This window comes from Thermobia domestica, chromosome 5, assembly GCF_964235325.1.
Source record: "Thermobia domestica chromosome 5, izTheDome1.hap1.1, whole genome shotgun sequence".
Lineage (NCBI taxonomy): Eukaryota > Metazoa > Arthropoda > Insecta > Zygentoma > Lepismatidae > Thermobia > Thermobia domestica.
The window spans coordinates 112,632,702-112,657,510 of record NC_137458.1 but is presented as its reverse complement, the minus strand read 5'-3'; the positions used below and the strand labels follow the sequence as shown (position 1 = coordinate 112,657,510).

The 24,809-nt window shown below is 35.4% G+C and overlaps 1 protein-coding gene across 7 annotated transcripts in view; it reads left to right on the top strand.

Moving 5' to 3' along the window:
• The window catches only part of grp (serine/threonine-protein kinase grp), a 74,699-nt gene that overhangs the window by 35,143 nt on the left and 14,747 nt on the right, over nt 1-24,809 (top strand). For all 7 annotated transcript variants that reach the window (XM_081758885.1, XM_081758888.1, XM_081758886.1 and 4 more), the window contains 3 exons: nt 8,186-8,392; nt 20,186-20,433; nt 23,655-23,789. In XM_081758885.1, the coding sequence (XP_081615011.1) occupies nt 8,186-8,392; nt 20,186-20,433; nt 23,655-23,789 (590 nt within the window). The remainder of the gene's footprint in view (nt 1-8,185; nt 8,393-20,185; nt 20,434-23,654; nt 23,790-24,809) is intronic.

Below are 24,809 nucleotides of genomic sequence, written 5' to 3'. Positions count from 1 at the left end.
GATGATTCGCCTGAGAAATGCTTCACCTTCGTTAGCATAACGGTCCAGTAGGTGTTGACAGATTCTCACACGGTTTTGCTTGTGCTGTTTTTTTCGAAACCCATCTCACTTTGTGAAAGTTGAACCTTTTATGCATGTCATGCAGAATCAGGACTAATCTGCATATGGGCTGCCACTTCATTACCAGTCTCTCATCTGTTATTCAGAATCAAGGCAAGTACCCGTTCAGTGTCGTCAGTTGTTGCTGTAGCTGGACGCCCTGCTCGTTTCTCATTCTTTCCGCTCGTTCGACCTCTTTTAAACCGTTCAGTCCACTGGTAAACACTTCGCTGTGGCAACGTATTATCCCTGTATTGTGCTGAAAGTTCCGGTCCGAGTATACCTTCAAATTACAAGAGGATGACAACATTGTTCTTTAGTGCACACGGTGTGTCGCGCCCATCTTTACTTCGCATAGCGGACTGATCCGATAACGCTGCAACCTACCACAGGCGAAGCCAACGATGACACCTAGCGTCTGAGGAGCACACAATGTGCTGAAAAGCCAACCTGAAAAGAAATAGAAAAATACTGGTTACTTACCCTCGTATAAAGGAAATCTAGACCTGTGCCCAAAATCAACCTTTATACAGCAATTAGTTTTTTTTTTTTTTCAAAGGCTAATCTTGAAAGTTCTGAAAATATTACAAGTCTTACATCAAAGTACTATATATTCTGAAAAGAATGTCTGCCTCTGAATTTGTAACGAAGTTTTTAACATGCGTTCAGTGCAGTTGAATGGAAACTGCGAAACCGAATTAATATTTATTATTACACATAGTCTGGCTGTAATACTATTACTGTCAGTTGACGAGAACGAATGAGTTGTGATAGCGCTTCAGTTTGAAAACCAGCGAGTGAAATTTTCAACTCTCTTAAAAAGACTAAAGATCTACTTGTTTTGTGGATAAAAGTGTACGCCTAATTCTAATGTATTGTGTATCTGGACAAAGTTAGTTGCACCCTGAATGACATGCATTACGGACTTCGATAGTTTGTGCTTAGTGAAATAGTTTCCTAGATCCTTGACCCCATCACATTTTCCTTTTCCATGTCCCTTATACGAAAAATGTGTTCTGAGGGACCTGCTAATATTCAAATTTCATAGTTGTATGCTATTTTTAAAATGACGAGCAGCCCCTCAGAATATATTTTTCGTCTGCGTTTGCGATTATACTAGGGGAGGTGGGTTTAACACCAAGGCTTCCTTTTGTCTTCTGAAGTGCTAATATTGAAAAGAATTGTCTGTGCCATATTGCAAAACTTTTCTCTCCCCTTGTTGCAATAAGTCATTGCTGTAAAATTTGATATTTCGTAAATCTGCCAGTGGTAGCTCTGTACTACTACCGGTAGAATAAGACCAGTTCTCTGCAAAATTAGTTATTGGTGGCATGTTCTTTTCAGAATATAAAGTACTGTAATTACGACTCTGGAGAATATTTAAAATTTACTAGATTGGTATTAAGAAAAAAGTTCAGGAACTTGTAATTGCTGTATATTGGTTGATTTTGAGCACAGGTCTTGATTTCCTTCTTTATACTTTGTAAATCGGTACTTTGGTACAAAAGGAGGCTCATCTGGGTTGGGAGGTTTTTTGATAATTGCCATTTTTAGAAAAATGTGATCGACAGTGGCTTCTACATGGTCAGCTTTGACCTGTTATATGTCCGGTACTTTATATAACTATTTAAAGAAAAAAAAAAGTTTTTCTCAGGTGAAGATTTCAGGGAAAGTAGATTTCTGTCTGGAGTTGGATTGTTCTAGGCTATTTTTAATAATTAATGAATCCCGCAGAAGAGGTAGTTAATGGTCAATAATTAGGCTTAACGTATAAATGACTTAATGTTTGTTACGAATATGTGACAAGTCTAGTTGTGTTAATTCTGTATTTGAGCAGTTTTTCTTCCAGCAGTGACTATATTAGATATGATTTTGTTCCTGTCTTTGGTATCCTAGCTGTAGGATTTCAATTAATACTGCCTACACTAGATTACCAAGGTCAGGAGTGAAATTTCAAGCACATGGAACGATCATCCCTGTACGGTCAGCATGTGACCCGGTTCATATTTTGGAAACATCAACTAGGAGCATGGCATCTGCAGACATATTGAGGTTTTTTGAATCTTAAAATGTTTTGATTAAATTGATTATTCAATAAGTAGTGTAAAGTTCAAAACATGTTAATATTAACATACTATATGCTATAATTTTGTTAATAGTTTGAGCTGTTATTGTATATGTAGTCACGTAGTTTTCTAGAAATAACTGATTGAAGCTGAAGGGTACCTATCACATCGGTACAATAGATCTACCTAAGTATCTCTATTTTTAATGGATAATCTAGATCAGCAGCGCTGTAATCTTGGTCACAATCACGTCTGCGTGTCACTGGATAACCATCTCTACATTAATTTGTATCACTAAGTAAAAATCTTAATCTGGTGAGCCTCTTATTGAGAACACAACAATTAAAAGTTTTTTTTTTTTTTTTTTTTTTTTTTTTTTTTTTGCCATGCCAGGCAATCAGGAAGAAACTACGAGCATAAAGAATGATTGTCGGTCCAATTTGTAGAAGCTTGACAGGCTAAGTATCAAGGTTGGCTGGTTTAAAAAAAAAAAAAAAAAAAAAAAGCTTGAAATCGTATGAACACTATGGTGACGTTTCCACATATCAAACCATCTACATTAGTTTTATCTCCTTTTCACCTTTTAATCAAGGTGTCTCATGTTCAATTCTCGGTCGAACCATAACCTTTCTTTCAAGTGGAAACCAAGTAGTGGTTCGGATGTCACTTTAAGCAAAAATCGTCTTCTTACCTCGGTATTACATAAGAATGTTCAGCCTAAACATACGAAACGAAGCTAAATTGTATATTTCTGCTTCCTTGAATGCCTGTTGTTTTATAAAGAAGCTAAAGTTGCTTAAATATATTGATATAAATTGGCAAAATTTATCAACTAATTACGTAGCTTCCAGCATTAGCTTGGATTGGACTTTCAATTTTAATTTAATTGAATGATATCTACATACTAAATTTGTAATTTAATACCTCAGATTTAGCGTACTGATTATACGTTGACCATAAAATTTTACATGGCAAGCAATAACGGGATCTTTTCGTTATTGCTTTACATTTAAAGTAGTAGCAGATTTTCCCAATGTCTGAGGCGGGAGTTTCCCAATTTATATCTAGGTATATAATTCTGTTTAATGGTTTCAATTGTGCAACTGTTTATCTGTTTGTCCATTTGAAATTACTCTTGACAATTATATTAACAAGTAGGCCTATGTAAAGATCAATGCAGCGTATTTTTATCAAGAGTTCTTCGTGAGTGAGTCAGCAGACTCATCGCATTTGTGGCCAATTAGTCCCGGTTTCGAGTCTAAATGGAGAACAATTTCTCTCGGATGTAAGCCGAAAAGCGGTTTGGATTCCGCTTTAAGTTTGTGGCCCCTTCCAGCATAACATTACGGCGATACAAATTTGTGTTCATATGTATTATACATAGAACAAATTATTTAAACCCAAAAAAGCTGTTTTAAACAAACAAACAAAAAAAAGTTTAAACCAAAGAACCTGGTTTTTTGGTTTTCTCAATAAAAACCGTGGTTTTTGCCAACCCTGCTAAGTATAGTCACATTTCAATTTATGTTTCGAAGTTCAGAATGTTACCTAATAAAGTAGTTTGTAGCACAATCAAGCGATTACATAGGTGTGAAATAAAAGTTTAATGATTGAAATATTTAAGTAGGATGATACTTATTGTGCATTCGCTCAGAACTTTCACCCCACCAGCTGTGAAAGTATTATTGTTCCAGTAATTTAAAGAATACAGTATATATCTGGTTGTCTGTAATAAGGCACGGAGAAATTGGTTCATTCATAAATTATTGGTACAAATGTAAAGGGTTTAGTTTTGAAAAGTGTTATATAATATAAACTTTTAACTCTTAGATTGAAAGTGTCAGATATCCTGTATTTGATGTAGTGTTTTGTGTAGTCTTAATTGAAATATAGCAATGGTTTAGCAAGTCTCTCAGACAAGTTGATAAGGACTTATATCCCCACCACCCATCTGCTAGCTGTCTGTTTCAGGCGGTGGCTGTTGCCCTTCTCTTTAGTAATACACGCCCTCATTCGCTGATATGTAGATATTTTTTAAAAAAATGTAAACAACGAATTGAAACTCTCATATTATCGTGTACGTACTTCTTGATAACACATTAAACAGGGTAACCAAAACAAGTTAACAATTAACTGTCAATCCAATTTAAATATGCTCATTAATTTAAACGGTGGGAGTTTGCAGAAGCATTGGAATAGCGGACTGTGTCTGTTACTCGATCGCGTATTACAACTGATGGCAGGGTTGGACCTTGTACACAATTTGTCGGCATGATGATTTTATCAGGTTACTTTTTTACGTTAATACAGCAACATATGCATAAAAAAAGTATCTTTAGTTAACGTCTCACATGCATGCCATATAAATTAAGGGAGGCTGTGATTATGGAAAATGAATGATAAAGAAGAATTGATGGAAGAATAAAGTGGCAGCAAAGGGAGAACCCCGAGAAAACCCACTGACACAATGTCGTTATCCACGAATTTACATGACCAATTATCAAACTGGAAGTAATTTACCACTCAGACCCCATTCCTCCGTAACATGACAACATATGACAAGAAAACTAAAAAAAAAATGTATATTCCTTTTCCATAAAAAGTTATATTGTATTCACGAAAAGAAAAAAGAATGCGAGTCACTTCCAAATAACCTAATCGATTCAAATTAAAGCAACTGAAAACAGTTTAATTCTATTTTCCTATTAGTTATTTTTGCTTGCCAAACTGGAGTTTCCTCTTTCTCCAGCAGTCCACTGCCTATTGTATTGGTGCCTCTAGGGATTCTTCATTTCTTCGTTATGGGATTCACTACATATTTTTCATATTACAATTACTTGCTTCTTAAAATGTTAACGGATACAGCAAACTTTACACATACATCCACTAATACACGCACTACAGTATTTTCACAACGATATTTCCTGTATTTGAGGTTCAGTCGAATATACAAGTATTTTGTTTCATTCTTTACAGTTGGAAACATACGTCAACGATTCCTTATAGCTCTTCCCCCTTCTAACATCAAATGAAAGAATCAGCATAAGTTTGGTCTATAAACAACTGTTGTTATATTTTTTTAAATGGTCAAATCCATATTTATTAGGCCTATAAAATACGTAAACAATGCTATATCATTTTCTTAAAGTAACTATTAATTGAAGTTGTGGATGATGGGTGCGTTAAGAGTAGTTGAAAGGAACAGCAAACTCCCTCACATTGACAAAGCGCACGTGTAGTGGGGTGAAAATTTAGATTTTAAACAATACTGTCTCTTAAACGTTTCCTTCCATGTTAGGGGTGGTATACCTGCCTTCCGCTCTTACGGCGAGAAAGACTAGGAGAGTAGAGAGTTTTCTTGGTTTCCTATCAACTAGTCTGAGATACTTTAGTGCTCATGGAGCAGGTGAATTTTCTTGGCTCATATAAATGTACAGTATGTCATTCGGCTGAAATGTAGAGCAAGTTTGAAGCTTCGACAAGAATTACTACTACTACTACTACTAGCAACGTGTCTCAACGTATGCTTTTATTACCTTTTTTTTTTTTTTTCTCGCAGTCTAACTTAGAATTCTAGAAAGGGAGATAAATTATTTTAATAAACAAAGCACTTATTTCTCACAGAACCGTAGTCAAATTTTGATATGAAAAAAAGTATTACACCCGATATGGCAACTTAGAGTTGAACATTTAGCTTTTGAGTATGTTAATTTTTTCTTTCTTTTAATTCACTTAATTTCATGAGCCCACTACGTTCAGACTTATTACGCAAACATATATGCGACTGTACACACGAGTTGGGGAGAGGAGGGTGCTTTTTTTATATGTAGTGAAGAACTTGCTGTAGGTGTAGCTGGATGATATACTCTGTAGATATCTACTTAATTCCTAAGCACTGATATATCCAGTAGAAACAGTAGCTATACAGCTGCTTCACACGATATCGCTATTCCTAGTAGAGTTGGTTTCAATATAGGTTATGGTGGCAAAAGGCAAGAACCAGCAGAGAAATTATCTGAAATGATGTAGGGAATAGTAGTTAATACTTAGATGACCTTTAAAAGTTTGAAGCTTTTGTAAATTCATTGTCATACTGTTACTTATGAATTTTAACTACGAAAATGAGCCTGTCTTTGATAAGTTGAAGTTTAAAACTGTCGTGTTAAGGAATGTGTTCAAACTGAGAATTTAGTATATACTTCCACATAAATGTACATTTAGTGTGTGAAAATAGAAAATTTACCATAAACAAGTAAAATTACAACAAAATATAACAATTAAGAAACTGGTTATTCCACAGATTGAGAGGTTATCTTGAATTAGCATAATGTAGTTCTTGTTCATTTATTCTGAACCAGTAATGCTGTCAATAAAAAGTATTAAGCAGTCCAATGAATTGAACTTTTTTTATAGCAAAAGTTGTAATAAGTTCATACGATGCTTATTTCGTAATTTTGTGACCAGATAGGCCTATGCTTCATGGCTATGTGGTTGGCACAACGCCTTTGTTGCGAGACCTGGATTCGATTCTGGGGGACTGTCTTATGGTTAATCCTACGTAAGACTGTAGGTTCAGGTCACAAATTTCCTCGGTTCTGCAACTAAGCATTCAATTCCAACCAAACTTTTTTTTTTTTTTTGTTTTTTTGTTTTTTTAATTTTAATAGAAACAACCAGATACGTCGTTAGTGAACTAATAATTGAAGCTTCAATATCTAATCTTCACTTTAGTACTCAAGGTTCTAACACTAAGGCTGGAAGGTTCGGATCTCAAAATGCAGTCGTGGGCTAAGTGAAGCCCCTTCAGGCTCTTCTGTTCCACATGCAATAAAATTTTAAGTGCATAAGTTAGTTCTACGACCAGTTTCCAGCGACTTCAAGGGAGACTGTCAAGTCATTTTTCTCACGGTGTCGTTTTCGTCGCATTTTTTTATCCAATTTTGCACTGACATGGTATTCCTATGATTTTGTGAACAAACTTGATGTGCTACTACCGAAAGAAATTCTTATACAATAAATATCTGCAAATTTTGTGAGGAAGCTTTTAAACTCCAGTAATCCAAAATGGATAGTTTCTGTAATAGAAAGTGTTAAATAGGAAAATGGAAATACATCGCGCACGTACTTGGTAATTGAGCCAAAATTGTTTGAAATTAAACCTATTTTTGCAAACAACTTGAATTTTTAACTAGTGGGCCACCGTGCAGGAGCATACGATCGTCTTAATGTTGAGATAAAAGTGCAAATTGCATATATTGATTTTTAGGAAATGCAATTTTTTTGAGAGCTGGGAATCTGCTACCTTTCAGGAAGGTCACAATAGCATTTTCCCACAAAAGTTTGAATATCATTACTGTCAGTCTGTAATGCAGTAGTTTAATTTCTGTAGGTCATGAATTTCAGGAGAGATTATTCTGTCAAATCGCAATGAGAGTTCATATAATTGAGTTTAATATTGTTAAACTTAGATAATGTATGTACTATTTACACAATATTGATACTGTATGCAGTCTTGTTCTAAGTGACCTGATCACCAATCACTTTGATAAGCACTATATATATATTTTTTATCTAGGTGAAATAAAAGTATGAATTTTCGACAGTTGAGTATTTTAGGTTAAAATTTCCTGCGGAATATGTTCGAGGAATTGGGTGTCAGTTTTATTTGTATAGATACAGTTCCGTGAAGTAAATATCTATAATTTTGTTTCGTTGTAATTGCACTTAGTTAAATGTATTAAACCTCGAATTAGAGTTAAATGTATTAAACCTCGAATTAGTCTGATAAGTCAATGGAAAATATAGGAAATGATATTTATTGATAGTGATTACCGTGCTTATATTTTTAATTTTGTTTTGGCTTGAGGTGTTGCTAAGTAGGTGTATGAATGGTTAGTATTTTGTGTGCTGTTTAATACTTTGTTTTGAGAATTCAACTCTTGAAGTAGGTAAATAACTTCAGTTAAATCAGTGATATGTGACGTTTGAAATTTTAATACGTGGAACGCTTTTTTTTCCAGAACTACCATGGGACAAACCAACTTCGGACTGCCCTGAGTACGTTCACTGGAAGGATGGCAAATTTACAAATACCCCATGGACAAAGTTGGACAACGTTGCTTTGTCGTTAGCGAGAAAAATTCTTGTACCGCTTCCATCTAGTAGGTTTACAATTCAAAAAGTGAAGAACCATTTATGGTTTAAAAAGAGATATTTGAAATCACAAGGTAAGTGATATTGTTCATTTTGTTTTGTTTTGCTGATTACTCTTTTCAGGAAATGTTTTATGTATAAACATGTAAATACTGTCAATTATCTTCAGCCTATCGTCAGTTATTTGTAATATTTACTTTTATTTACGTGAGCATTGTGCAGCCCGTAAGAAGGCAATGGGGATGTAAAGGCATTCCTAGTATACCAAGTCCTTCCTTCTTCAGGTACTGAGTGACTCTGAGGCCTTTAATGATTCAGGTTTACTCTGTATCTGGGGGAGTGAGGCTTACTTTCATCAGTGTCATTTCAGAAGAGAATATGATGTGGACTTAAACTTATGTTCGTGTAGTGTACATTCTGCCAAGGGTTTCATATAAAGAATATTTCAAGAGAAAACCAAAATTAAATTCTTAGTGGAAGAAATAAGTGTTTGTGGAACAGAACTTGGAGCGACAATTGTACAGTTGTTCTAGTTTTGTCAACAGTGGCGTACGTAAAGTTAAAGAGGGTTTAAACTGCTAAATTCAAATAATTACAAGTGATATATCTTACCCCCGACCACTTGCGTACGCTTTCTGGACAAGAATGTATGTATGTACAGTTACGTTCAAGAGCGGATTCTTTTATCTTACCATTAACAATTAGCTTAATGAAAATAACGGAAACATGCAACGTACTGCAACAAGTGATCTTTGAGAATTAGTAACACAACATATATGCTCTATCTTGTGTTCATACTGTGTTGGGTGATACACGCGAAGCGGTGTGGTACGAATTCTTTAGTACAATAGTTCCCAACCTTTTTTACGTGGCGCTCCCGTCCTTGCTAGTTGGTGCGCTTGTGCGATTTCAGGTCCACCCTTGAAATCTAATGTATAATAGACATCCATTCATATTTGTTTCCAGCAAAACTTCTGCATACCGTTGTGGTGCAGCAGTTTTTCTCAGCTTTGCTTTTAATGGAACCGTGAATGGTTCTTTTATGTTAACCATATTTAATTTAATTTCCCTTAGTTATGATTCATAATTGTAAACACGAATATAGCTTATTTCCCAGTAGCTTGCACTCATCAGGTTGGGAACCACTGAGGCCAGACATCGAGAATTGCGAGGTACCTGGAGATTTTCAGAGGGGAAGTTATGGGTATCCGATTAGTCTGTTCCCTTCATTATAGTTGATACTACAGAGTGCTGCAGTACATGAAGAATGCGATCCACCCACTATTCCTCTGGAGACGATCCGCAATGAATACAAACGGCACTGTAGCGGTCAGATAAGTTGGATTTTTAAGATGTTTCCGTTATTTTGATAACTGTTAAACACCAAACTGAAATTAATTTATGTGAATGGTATATGGAAAAGGGAAATGAATCCAGTCTTTTGAACGAAACTACAAAAGTATGCCTGTTATGACGGAATATATATATACTTAGGTTGAAAATGCGAAACATTAGTCATGTATATAATAGAATCCTGTATTCATTTAGATTAGTGATTTTGCCTGAGTGTATTGTAGTTTCCGAAATTAGGTACAGTATTTTCTTTTAGATTGATGTTAGACCCATTTTATTTTGTAATTTAAAACTGCAATGACCAATCCATAGTCCATGTACCTTAGCATTACTAACTTCTTCCCTATGAGCATTGTCAACTCTGTGTCCAAACCTGAAGTATGCTATGCGACTTTGTGTGTGCCACTGGTAATCCGTGCTCTATACCAATCTTTGCTTTAAATTATAAACAACCTGGAAGTGGCCCGTTGTTACTCTGTTGGTAACGTTTTCTTAGATGATAAGTAAATAAAATGCCAAGTCAGTGAATATTTTCTAAAGTATAAAAGTGTTTACTAGTTTCCAGTTTTTCAATTCGTGTGGAAGTTTCGGAGCTTCCTTTCGCATCAGAAAGTGTTTCTGGCTTAAGCATGTGTGAAGTGTTTGATACAAATTATTTCAAACTCGAATATTCATGACTGTTTGAGGAAACTCGAGAAAGTATGTTCTGAATACTCTTGAATGAAACATTAAAGCGAATTTGTTTCCATAGTAGATTTGTTTGGACGTAAATTCAGTAACGCAACGCAAAGGACAAATTTTTATCTAGAGTAAATCATAGCTATTAACAGTATCTTCGTAGTAATGCAAGATATTAATTTTCTGGTTAGTTTGTACTGTATCTTTCAATGGAGCTTCTGTTGGGCGTTCGTGGATTTATAGATTGCAAAGTTGCTCTTCCACTTGTTCGTTTGCCTGTAAACATTGTTCCCAAGTCAGTGTGTTTAGGAGTATTGCGCAATTTTGAGTCATGTACTTGTCTCATGTGCGTAGTTTTAATTTAAGCTTGTATTACTGCACGTACACTTGTCGGTAGGGAAGTTTCACATCTGCATATTCGTATTTGCAGAGAGTGCTTCGAAAGTCTCTACCAGTCTGACGTGCATTTTAAATGAAGATGTTATATGCAGCCCTGTTATGCTGCCAGAACAAGTAAAACGTTACAAGCGTAATTCACTTCGCAACATTTCTGACAACTCAGGCATTGGCAATGTTATTTCTATTTTATTATTATTGCTTTAGGAACTTTTTAAGATTTCTTGTAGACTTTTTTTTCTGATAAAAGTAAGCATTTAATTATATTGTTTGAAAGAGAGAGTGAAATATTAGCTTATTAATATATGGAATAAAGAAATTGAAAAAAGAAAAAAAAAATGGATGTAATATACTTGTCTTTTGAACATTTACATGATTTGATTGTACTTATTGATTACACGAATGTCGTAACTGTTTTGAAAGAAAATTATTGGTTAAAGAATGGACATGTATATAATGTTTTACAAAATATTTATAACCTAGGCATTGCTATAGTATGTTCTATATCAATCTAATATTAACATATGGTCCGGAATAGCTGGGCTAATATATAATAGAACGTGTGTGTGTTCCAGGAGATAATTTATGATCGTCCATGTAGCACTAATTCAAAATTAGTTTAAAATTATCGTACTTCTGCTCAAATCACTGAAGTTAGTGTTTAAATCCAAGAAGTGTTAGTGACTTGTTAAATTTAACCTAGAAATAAGCAATGTAATGTTCGAAATCAGTGAAAACTTACTTGTAATATAGTTGCAGTAATTAACGTCTTACTGTGAATTAGCTCCACAAGAATTACAGAAGACTGAAATTCAGAAATACACAACTTGGCAGTTGAGTACTATTATGTAGGTAAAGGGTTGCTTTTAAATTTAAAAAGAAAAGTTTTATATGTACTTAAAGTACTAATTTTATTCTTTTCTATTGTAACTTTTTTTTCATACCGATTCTATACCATACAGTTGTTGTTTAGGAAAAAATTATTCCTACATGTTAGACCAATATTGTTGCATACGTATGATCTATTTTTTTTAGGTGAGAAATAGGTAGTATACTTAACTCTACTACAAACTCAACGCAAAAGGAATTGAGAGTATTATTAATAGTATTATTGGATTGATGTCTAAATATGCCTGTAGTTTGGGTTACTATCTTCAACCTGCAAAAACATTTGTTACGAGAACATGTAATACAAATACCAGTAGTTAAACGTAAGTTGTCCACGACATTCATATCTCGTGGGAAAACTTTGGAATACTTACGCAAGTTACTAATTTTTATAAATTTTGATCAAAATTTGCAAGTTGTAAGTTATTCTCCGCACTAAGATATTAGTTTCAGTTAGTGATCTATGTTGGAAGCTGTCTTTGACGTAGAAGAATTCAAGGAGACAAGTTGTGCAGATGTCTTTGTCGTTTCTTTGGTGATATAGCTGTATGATTGTATTAGAAGTCATAAAGCTAGATTACCAAAGCAGGGACAAGGGCCTTTTCATCGATGTTCGAGTCATCCAGATAACAGGTATGTTCTTATATTATAGATTCATTGTACATAATTTAAAACAGAGGGAGAGAAGCTGTAGTCCTTTCTTTGGTGATCTAGCTGTATGAGAGGAATGGATGTCATAAAGCTAGATTACCGAAGTCAGGAACACAGTGCAAACAACTGGAATCATCGTAGGGAAGGGCGGCTGCTTTTAGCAGAAGGGGAAATTAAAAGAAATGCTGAATGCTAAGAAAGTTTAAAAATGTTTGTTTCAGTACTGATAAAATATCAAGATAGAGTTGGTATTCAACAGGTTAGTGTCTGAAATTTTCACTCTCGTGAAGGTTGTTATTCAGGAACGAGGTACGAAGTTTTGCTGGTAGATGGTACCAAATTAACCATAATGTACATCGCTGGGTTTTTCATCGGCATCTGGTGCGGTTGAGATCCAGATTTGTTATACTGTAAAACTTAAAAAAAATCGTGAAAAACAAGTACTTATGTATTACTTAATCTCCTACTCCTTCATTTAAAGGATTCGTGGTTCGTTTTTTCAACAGCTTAACGTAAGAATGTTGGAAGAAAACTGACTGTCCTTTTGAACATTTTTGCGATTGTTTGTCTTGAATTTTTTCTTCAAATTTTTATAACATGTAAGAATATTTGTGCATTGAAAATATTAGCTTTTTATAGGTACAATTTTCGAAATTAACTTATACACACGCAATAAGTGTACTTATATTTTTTTTTTTTTTTTTTTAGTTTCCAGTAGTCACCTTTTTGTGTTCCGGTTATATGAAGTGATTTATTTTAAAATCTACTGTGATTCTTATACGGCATTACATATATACAATCGGTTGTCTACTCAATTTAAAACAAATGAACAGATGGCGTGAAGATAAGGGTTTGCTCCAGTGGGCCCCTGTCCGATTTTCTAGGTTGGACACATCTGAAGAACCAACCCACGTGAGTTTTGAGCTTTTTATTAGTATTTTCTAGGTACAGCCAAGCTATATCATATTGCTTTATCTAGGAGGATTAATTTCCCATATTACGATTCTATGTACGTAGTCTTACACCGAAGACTATTCCAAGATCATAGTGAAATTGTGAATGTACCGAGTGAATGATTTGAGAAATATTAAAGAATTGATGTATGGATTGTATTTATATGTGAAATGACAAACCCAATTTTACATTTGAAAAATCTACAAAATAAAATGCAGTAATGATATTTCGGGAACATATACCTAGAATAGTATCTATTGTGGCGCGGTAAACAAAGGGACACGTGATGGAGGGGGCTTGAAATTCGAACTTCGCACAAAAAAAGTGGTATTTTTGTCGCGAGGTTAGTCTTTTAACCTTGGAAAATTTATTGTATTTGGGCGCAGGGAATTGGTGGCGAAGAAGGTAATGTGACAAAATCCAAATGATACGATATAATTAATTAATGACAAAGTATTAATTTCGGCTCTCGAAACAGGATAAGCGCGACTAAGGATACTTTAAATTCGAAGTCGTCAGTCATGGTAAAATTTCGTGATTTTGAACATTTGTCGTGGAAGAACAGACCTATAGCGTCGGCGTATTTTGGAGGAGAGAAAAGGGTTATTACCGAAAAATATACTCAAAATTCAGCATAATCACGTAAAAGCGACTAACACCACTTGATGTCATTACGTGTTCGTAGCCTTTTCTTTCTGGGGAAGTTCAGACATAGCAGATGGCTATCAGTCATGTTCCAGATTGTAAAAAGGAAAACAAGTAACTACATGTCGAACAACTCCTTGGACAGCAATCGTACCAACATGAATCTGTAAATCCTGAACTGAGAGCCAGTAGAAACGGGAAGACATGGATATTTCGGTTTTTACTAAAACTCGTTTTTTTTTTCTTTCTTTCTTTCTTTCTTTTCATCTATTATAGATGAAACTGAGAGTAGTATAAAGAATGTGCCATACAGTTTTGTGGATAGGCAGCATGTTGAAATTATAACATTTAAATCATACTTGCGGGTGGAAAGCAGATGAATATTCATTACACGTAATATTTTATATTGCAGAAACATTTACTATTTATTTACTTGGTTGATTTAGTTTAATCTTTCAGCATCTAGGCTATATGGGACTTAACTATTAGAACCACATGAGATTTTATGGAGAATCGAAGCTGGATATTTCGCATCAAAGTTGCGGACGTTAGCCACGAGAGAGTTCTTAAATTTATACGATACAAACTGATAAGCAGATAATGGTTTTTGAATTAGAAATCCGTGTATATGATGATCTATAATACTTATCACTTTAAAATGCTCCTATTTCCTATGAATGTAGAAAACATGTTTTCGCCATCTATTAATATTTTAATCTATAGTGATCAACATTAAAACTAAGTGGTTTTATGCCACTTCCGGTTTGAATAGAATGTTAATAAAGATGGTGTTTGTTTGTAGAACCTCAAGTAGTTCCAAAAAGAGCTCTTCTTGTTCTTGTATTTGCTCTCTGTAGAGAATTATTGCAAACTGAAGTTGCAATGGGTTTCTATCCCGTATGAGTTAAGAATCTAGAAATAGGTATACTCTTGCGATGCTTAATCGATTGCAGAAAACAGCTTCTCGCTATCTATGATCGTTTTTGTTCCGTAATTACCAACGTTAAAACGGATTTCTGTCATTTTCGGTTTGAACATCACCTGTCAGCGACCTGTCTAAATTTTGACGTACATTCTGGCCAAAATTTATAGTAACCCGTCAAGTAGTTCTCGATTTTTCTCCTGGACGGATAAACAGATAGCTTAAACATATAAAGAAGTTTCAGTGAACGAAACTGCTTAAAAAATGGAAAGAAGGCGAGTGAACAGAAAACTTGTAAATTATGATATAATCTTAAATTATCAATGAAATTTTAACTCTTGCCTCAAAGAATCTTAAGAATTCAGAAGGATTTCAACACTCACATATACCCAGCTGGGTTAGCTTTTAAGAAAGTCTGTTAAGTTTTTCAAACCCTGTTAAATGTTAAATTACAAAACTTTTTTTTTTTTTAATTATATATAAAAGTAAATATTATAATTTCAGTTATACCTACACAAAGTAATATTAATAATTTAGCGCAAGTTTTACGTGTTACAAACATTTGAAGTGACAAAACCCACAGTTACTTTAAAGAAAACAATCGCAAATATCGTTTCAAAAAGGCAACAATAGTTTTCTTCAATGAAATATGAATTGGGAGGGGGTCTTACTATAAATCTTAAGTGAAGCTATGGAAGATTGACAAGGAATACACAAGTTACTGTTTTTGAGGTGATCCTGCGTTTATTTTACTTGGCAGCAATTTCAACAATCCAGGTAAATCACGTTTAAAACCGGAGCAGGTATTGGCGGAAGACCCAACGCAGTCCCATTTAATGCACATGGACTAAGAAGAAATTCGACACAAGTTATACAAGTAGGTTAATTCAGATAGTAACGTTCGTAGAAAATGTGTAACTTGCGTGAGTCGTCATTTTCTCAATGCGTAGTGTCAGGTTTTACGGTAAGTTGCAGATACAACATAAGTCTTAACAAAATATAGTAATTATTCAACGTGATTTATGCATTATTGCATTCACATTTTTGTACATAAAAATAGTAGGTCTCAGTACGTCTAGGCTAGCCTGCTAGATCCTTTAGTTAGTTAGATCCTTGAAATTTGGACAGATTTGTGACTTAGGTATCACTAAGGATTATCGGAAATACAACTTTGAAATGGGGGAATGGGGATAGCAATAATGTGCCCCTATCTAGGTAGCCTTTAAGGCGAGAGACTTGAAATTTGGTATTTAGACTTTTCATTTAAAATAATTGCACATGCTTTAGAAGTTATGATATCCGACCTAGAAAGAATGAAAACTGATAGGGTTGCAATTATAATGCCCATACCTTGGAACCTCTTATGTTTAGTATCATGGAATTTGATAGTTCTCATTTTACTCGTTGACTGCCGACAATTCGAAAACCAATCTGAGTAGACTGATATAACAGGTGAGCGAAAATTAACTATATAAAACTACAGAAAGTGATGTGGTACAAATGGCCCTTGAAATCAGTCACACCGGTCAACGTGATAAAAGACATGTGTTTAAGTGTTTTCGGATGTTAGATCTAGAATGGAAGAAAAAGCAGTTGGGTAGTTTACGAAGTTGCCAATACGAATAATTCTAATTTCATGGGATACTTCGACTTGAGACGAACTCTCTGAAGGTGCAGAAGGTAAAACGCAAAAAATTGCCCGCAATGATAGGTGGGGTATTGTTATATCTAATATTCGAATGTCTGTGTTTATATTTTGCAATAAAATATTATAGAAAAATTCAAGCGCCTCTTATGGTGTAGGGATATTAATCTATTTACAACGGAGTTTCTAGGCATGTGGTGGATTTAATTTTGTTGAATGGAGCGAACCATTGAATGATATACTTGTCGTTTTCACAGTGTTAGTGCTATTTCTGTGTTGTATCTGTTAGACTATGAGCGATGCAGTTGTTACATATGCGAAAGAAAAAGAAAAATCGTTAATAGTTTCGTGATCAGAGTAACAATACATATATGCTTATACAAGCTTCTTGTACACTGGTTTCAGGAAAGTTCGGTAAAATACAAGTTAGAAATAATGTGAAGTACGAGCCCGAAGTTTAGATTTGTCTGAATTTTTTTAAAACTATAAACAGGTTTTAAGACACGTGTTACTATTATTGTTGTTGATAATTTTTAATTTCTGTCTGCCAGTCTTTATTTTTTGTGCGTTACAAATTTCCTACTTTTCTTTCATGATTTTAGATGCTTCGTAATATGCATTGAATGAGCTATAGTGCTAAAAATGAAGTAGTTTCCATTGCACATGGCTATTTACGGGAAGTTTATAAGCGTCCAGTTGTGTGAAATTTAATATAGTGTCTTATGTACATTTTTAAACATGTAAGTTTGATTACTTATTTCTGTACTTGAAGGAAGATATAGTTTATATTTGTACATTACATTGTGATACAGAGTGATCCAAAAGTGTTGAAACACCCTAATTAGTGGTAAACGCTTCAGATATAACCGAAGTAAACATGTAAGGTACAGGATTAGGGGAAAATGTTTTGAGGATACATCACAATGACGTCCACCATCTTGAATTTTATGTAATTGTCTGAAACCATAGCATGTGATGTCATCTTAATAGCAGATTTTCGTAGTAATTGAATGACAGTAATTTTGCTCTAGTGCTAATCATTACTACGTTACGACTTTTCTTTTCTCATGAGTAAGCGATGTCAGATTCGAACGTGGATTTTCTCTACCTCTTGTATGGCCAATTGAACAAATTCCAGGCGATGAGCTTGATCATCTTCTGTAAGGTGTTGAAGTTGCAGCTTACAAGGGTACCACTTATTTACTGACATAATGCGCATGGTTGATATGAGACTAAGAGCACAGCTGTTGCCATGCGTAGTCTCTTTGGTCGATCTGCCACAGTCGGTTTCTGGGAATTTCTTTAGCATTTGAAGATATTATTGCCGATGGAAATACTTTTCAGATGAAAGCGGTTAAAATCGTCTGCAATTACTATGGTGCTTAGTTCTGCAGAGATCAGCACTATCAACTTGCGCTCTGCGTGTGTCTAGGCTATCTTATGCTAGTATTAGCTGCAACTATACAAAATAAGTCGTAATTTCATAATTGTTAGCGCTAGATGAAAAAAAAGTGCCATTCAATTTCTACAAAAATTTACTATTAAAATCTCACATTCTGCTGTGGTTTCTGTTTAATTGCGTAAGTTCAAGGTGGCGGATTTCATTGTGTAACCATTTTCCTATATCCCTACCTGTAGTTCCAATTCGTATTGAAGTCTCTTATGTGTAACCTACGTCCTCTCCCGAGCAAATTAACGGATCACAGGCGTTTACATGACATACAAGCCACTAGTCATGGACACCCAATGAATGCTGAGGCCCGTATGCGCCGTAGTGTCAAGCTGTTTTGCTCGTAGTTTCTCTTATTAGACTCGTAAAAATTGGGAGAGAGGATTAGTTTAAATTACTAGAGAAGCAGGTGTGTTACTAACATCGTCTGTGTAAGGATACCAACTAGCTATGCTGATATGAGTTTTTGATCTGACAATATCCGTAGAACAGTGTAGTCGTTATATGGAGCCACTCACATTCTGTATCTGTAAAACTAGAGTAGTTAATAGTAAATGTTTTATGTATTATGCGCAAGGAATCAAATTTGCACCCTGGGAATACTGTACATATGTGGCTTCCTGTTCGTTGGCAGCTGTGATTGGTGGCTTGTCTGACTGAGAACTTCATGTAGTTTGTGCGAGGATATGCTGATAAAGATTAAGCGTACCTTAAGGAATTGAGCTAGAAAGCTGAAACTGCCATACTGTTCTACATATTCTATAAGTCCGTACACTTAGTGTCTGCAGTTCTTAAAGCAAAATCCTATATTTTTGTACCAGCTAATTTGCAGCATTAGTTGCCTCCTGAACATTACCAATACTTTGTCCTGTCAGGTTTCTTGTTGAGGAACAAGGGTAATCGGAAGGTACTAGGGTAGGCGAATAGGGTAGATGGAGTAACACCAAAGCTTACGGTCAATATGGCTCTTTAGCCTGTTAAGGCATTTTCATGCAACAAATGTGAAAGCTATCCGAAGGAGTCATTTTCCCTCGTTTTCCGTCAACTTAACCAAGATAGTATTAATGGTTGAACCTTGTTCGAGATTGTTCACTCACAGAACAGTCTCTGGTGGTTTCTACACTGACCTCTGCACAAGGAATTTTTACCCTGGGGAAAACCACTGTATAGTCACTCCTTAGTTCTTCGGTATCATGATCTGATAAATCCATGTCTTCTCACCAGATACTATTTATCCATGGCTCACTCTTTACAAGGGGGGCCGCGGTAGCTAATGGTGTAGCGTTCACCTCTGGTACTTGGGGTCCATGGTTCGATCTCAGCTCGCGCCAAGTGAACTTTGTGGTGGACAAACACCGTGTGTGGGGGTGTTTCTTGGTTCTCCCTTTCCTCCCACTGTCTTCATTCCGCCATTTCATAATTTTTTATCTTCAGTCCCCTTTAGCCTCGCCGGCATAATCGTGAGACGTAAAACTCTCATATTTCATTTTTTCACTCTTTACAAGACGTTCCAAGAACATAACCAAAGTCTGCACACGTTTCTTGTCAAAACGTTGCATCTACTTTGCTCCAGTTCTCATCCAAGTCACGGATAATAGCGCATATTCACGTGATGTATCCACATGTAGCGTGCTTCGACAGATATTAAAATGTCCGCGATGATAGTTATGAATGGCTTTTATGTCAGAGGCAGAAGCATAACTTCTAGGTTTTTCACCTCCAACACCGGTGGCCAGTTTTCAATTTGACAACCTAACAGTTTGTTACGTATGAAGGGCCATTGTCACCCAAAGTTGACATTACTTTATGGATCTGCTCCACACCTTTCTTTTGGAAAGCAGGAAATTTATTATGGTCCTATTCTTTATTATGGTTCCATTGAAAAGTAACATCACGAAACTTTCAGCTGCCTTGCTACATTCCTTCAAAGTAAAGCTTAGTCCTTATCAGCATTCCCTCTTATTTCTCTGAAAGATTTGTTACCGTTGGCGTATATTCAGTTGCCCTTATAACCGGTTTGATGTATGTGACCGAGACCTTCAAATGAGAATGATTAGGTATGGTTGTATTGACTTAATGACTTTTTTCCGAGCTCTAGCATTTGAATATATAATCGTGTACTTACAGTATAGTGTTTCCGTGAGCAGAGAAAACTGTGTCCATTTTAAAGATATTTTCTGGGTTTCTCTTATCGTAATGATGATATTGTGCTAATTCAATAGTGTAATTGAGCATTGTGTGAAAGGTTAGAATTCGAAGATAATTTGTTCGTTCTTTGAATTCAGTTGTAAGGCCAGCAGACACGCCCCCAGCAGCAAAGCGCATATGCTCCGGAAGTGATCTTTCACCACCCAGCCTCAATGATGATAGTGGTACAAGGCTGTGTCTAACACAGCCAGAGCCATTTGTGCGTAGTGTCCCACCGGAAGGCTATCCTGAAGAGAAAGTCCTGTGTTCATTTTCTCAGCCAGCTCATATCGATGATTTGTTACTGAGTACTCAAATGAATGGGACTCAGACTACTCCTAGTCAGGTAAGTTATAAGATTAATTTTGTCAATCTGCTTGGTTAAATGTTTGAAGTATATTGAAATAAGTTACTGATCCATAGTATTATTAAAATAAAATAAATTCACCCTGAAGAGGCTTTTCTTTTCCTACATATACGTTTCAAGTAATGCAATAAATACTACTACTTCGCTGCTATTCAAATCTTAGATTCAGAATATCAGTTCTTCTTTCTACGAGTATGGCCTGTAGTCTAAGTAGAATTAGGGTTTAAAGTTGCAATTTGCTACCGCTGCGTAGTTTTTTGTTACTGTAATGTTGAGCTATTCAGCTAGTGGACGGGAAGGTTCTTTTAGATAGGTACAGGATAAGTCAACAAGAACTTTACAACTTTGAAAGCATATAGAAATTTATTACTTACAGGAACGAGAGGTGTAAGTTTCTAGCAAAACACTTTAAATTTAACATCAGTGTCATTTTGGTTTGATGTGACTGCCGTTGATGTGGCAGACATTTCACCGGAAGTCATTCTTCCCACATTAGTTCAGCTCATCGGGCTTAACTTCTGCAACAGCAGCGTAAATGCGATTTCTCAGCTCTACAAGATTGTCTGGTAGGGACGGAACACACATTCGATCTTTCACAAAACCCCACTGGAAGGCACCCATAGGTGCCAAGTCGCGAGGTGGCCATGCAATTGGACTTGCACTGCCAATCCCCCGATGTGGGAAGCGAATATCAAGAAAATCTCAAACTTCCTGAGGAAGTGAGGCGGTGCGTCTTTTTGCTCTTAGTAATAGGTTACATCTTCATCTGAGGAATTAAAACAAAATTTTTAACATCAAGATACACGATACCCCTGACAGTTTTCTCCATGAAGAAAAAAGGCTTGTACACTTTAAATTTGCTAAGGCCAAAAAACACCTTTAACTTTTGGACTGTCATGGATGTGTTCAATGGTTTGACATGGGTTTTCGCTACCCCAGATTCTAGTTGAGTGTTCACTATGCCATTGATATAAAGTGTATTCTAAATGCTGAAGATAATTGTGTTAAGGAATGTCTCGTCTTCCTCTATCCGATCCAACATAATTTCTCTACAGAATTCTCCACGAACAACCTTGTCAGTAATTAGTTGACCATTGTAAATTTGTAGTGTTTCAAGTGTAAATGTTCAAGTAGCACTTGCCAACTGTCTTCTGTGGAATGCCTCTCTAAGACTTTTTTTTTTTTTTGGTTTAAACCACTGCCATAACTTCAACATGAACAGAAGAACCTTTCAACGAAGTTGTTAACTGTAAATTATAGACCTGCTTGGAAGTTCCTTACCTTGTTCCGTACGATTGTAGATTCCGAGGACAGTCCATATAGGACATTCTCGAATACTAACTGTACATGAGGAAGAAAAGATAACATGTATGTCCAAATTTGGTACTGCGATGCAAGTGGATCTATATTGAAGCCTTAGCTAATGCATATGTAACTCACATGTTAACGTAAATGGTCGGAAATTGTGTGGGTTATTTCATCTGGGCACCCTTGTGAATTACAGGGACCAGTAATGAAGTCTTTAAATGATAACTGAAAGAACTTAGAAATATTTCTCTAGTCCAGTGGTTGCCAACACGAGCGGCATAAGCCACTGAGCAGAAGTAAACATGGAAATTATAAAAAAGTACCACTTGTGATGACTGTACAGTTTGTGATTACTCCATAGGATGGTAATATAAGTAGAGCAAGCATTACAATAGATAGTAGTTAATCGAATCTTTCACCCGAGCGTTAACGACGATACAAGTTATCACAAAGCGATAGCTTCTCACCGCTAACTACACATAGGCGAAAATTCAAATAACATTAAATTTACGAATACGATAAAACTTCAGCATCATTTAACCTGAAAATCAACTAGACACTCAAAGAATTCGATTATCAATATATTGCACCATGCACAACAATTTGAAAGCACGTGTGACGATTAACAGGTCGAAATGACGTCCAAGATAGGCATAAATGAAGCTTATATTTGATAATTAGGATACTTATATATCTTTATTAATGATAGATAATATTTTGACAAATAATGTGGATGTTCCCTATATGTGGAAATTTGATTAGATATTTGATTCTACATTTTGATATGCACTTTTGTAGCAGCGAGTGTAAAAAGGCTCTTTCAGTTTCAATAAATTGGCACCAAATGAATGTTTTGTCACGCAGTTTCCTCCTTGCTCTCGCTGTTCACGTGAGTCCCGTCTACCAGAATGACGTAAGCACAGGTAGGACTGTGATTGCTGCCGTTGGTTGCCAAGGCCGTCGACTGCTTCGCTTGCCTCGTAGCTAATATACATCCGTTGCGAGGAAGTACAACGATAAGATACACTGTTTGTTTAAAAATAGCAGTCGTTTTAAAATAAAAATGAATTAAATTGCCTGAGCCAAATACACTAAAAATAATGCACAAATAAATTTGACAAATTCAGGCTTCAGCAAACTTCATTGGCGCTGCATGTTTACATTTTGTCTTTCATATTTGTATTCAAGATTTGTTACTGAAAACTAAATAATTGTGCAAATTATAACTTTACAAAATTATCAAGAATGAGTGCAAATTGTTTTCAGTATATAACACGGGCTTCAAGATCAAATAATCAATGTTGCATGTGAAATTTGTCTACCCAACGAGCGGGAAAGAGGGATGGTATGAAGTATGTATTGTTTACGAAAGGGCATCAGCTGAACAGAAAGGGAATCTCAGCTTACATTATTAGTCTGTGTCTTTGTAACTATTCCCCCCCCCCCTTTTTTTATTTTCTCGATTTTTTTCATTTTGTAAATCTCCCACTACAAGCACAATATATATCCTCATTTTCCTAGTTTGAAGGGGAGCGTGCATAATGCCCAGCTCAGTAAACATTTTGGTCAGTTTGATACTTTTCCGTAAGAACTCGCGGTTGGGTCATATTCACATGAAATAAGTCTTGTTTTACCTTTGCTTGTGGGGCCTACTTAAATGGACCAAGAAAGAGAAGAGGACTTGAATTGGATATTAAGGAACGCCGAAGGTTGGTTTAGTACACATGATTAGTTTCTTTTTTGGCGGTGAACCTTCGGATTTTTAAGTGTTAGATGAAGTATCGGTGATTTAGTTTAGTCCTAAAGCGTATTGAGAGAGAAAAGTTACTTGTAAATCTCATAAATTTTCCTGTCATGAGTTAATAATATTATTGTGATTATTTCTGTTTCAGAGCAATCTTTTCCAGAAGCTTGTACGTCGAATGACAAGGTTTTTTGTCACCACTGACCGAGAGACAACACTGAGCGAATTAAGAGTTCTTTTGGAAAAGATGGGTTATTCTTGGAAAATTAACCCTGCTGGTATTGTAAGTAGTGCCATTTAAAACTGAGCTTAAAAATTAGTATCTAGAAATGACTGTCTTAAACCTTGATCTGAACAGTTTGTGAGTATATTGCTTAAATTTCTGGGAGCGTGCTTTGCATTGGAAGTGAATTTGAATTTGAAGGAGTTTATAAGGAAACTGTTGTCTAGATGAAAATATACCAATAAGAAGTTCGAATAATTCGAAAACCAATAGTCTGGTTTTGTTTTTCGGAATGATAAAGGAATAGAATTTTATGCGCAGCACACAATTGAATACAACAGGACTTCATGGGTGAAGAAAATGGCGTATACACTTGTTGCACCACATTTTTTCGTTATTTTCTCACGAAGTAAACGTATTTATATTAATTTCTAGAGACTACAAGAACAAACATTTTATTTCACTTCCAGGACAAGACAATGAACAATGAAGTTATGAACCCTAATTGGATGAAAGGTGACGCAGTAATAAAAGCATCTTCCTCTCGTAACTTTAAATGAATGCCGACTAATCAGAAATTGACGTATCTTAGTCTAATGGCGATTTCGTTTCACCAATCAGAATAACTTTTCATGAAAGAGAATAATTAATGAAATAACTGATCTTAAGAAAACAGAAGAATTTTCAATATTTAAAATTACTTCCTGTTTCGATTTTCACACAAACCAAGGAAAGGACAAACCATTGAACAATATCATACCCTAATATTTGTAGCGAAATGCACAAAAGTAAGGTACTAATAATACATACATACGTTAATGACATGACAAACTGTTGTCCTAAAACTAACAAAATATAATTTCGCGAAGTTATACAGCGTGTAATAATAATTTTCACAGTATATTTGTTAATCTTAAAAGGCAAATCCTAGGCAAGGTGTCGCGAATCGTAACATTTATGAACCATATATCAGTGTATATTGCGCATAAAAGGTTACGTATCAGTCTATAAGCTACAGCTTGTTCAAAAACCAGTTTAATAAAAAGCCTTGCAGGTAGGAATTCGTTGTTGAAATGCTAC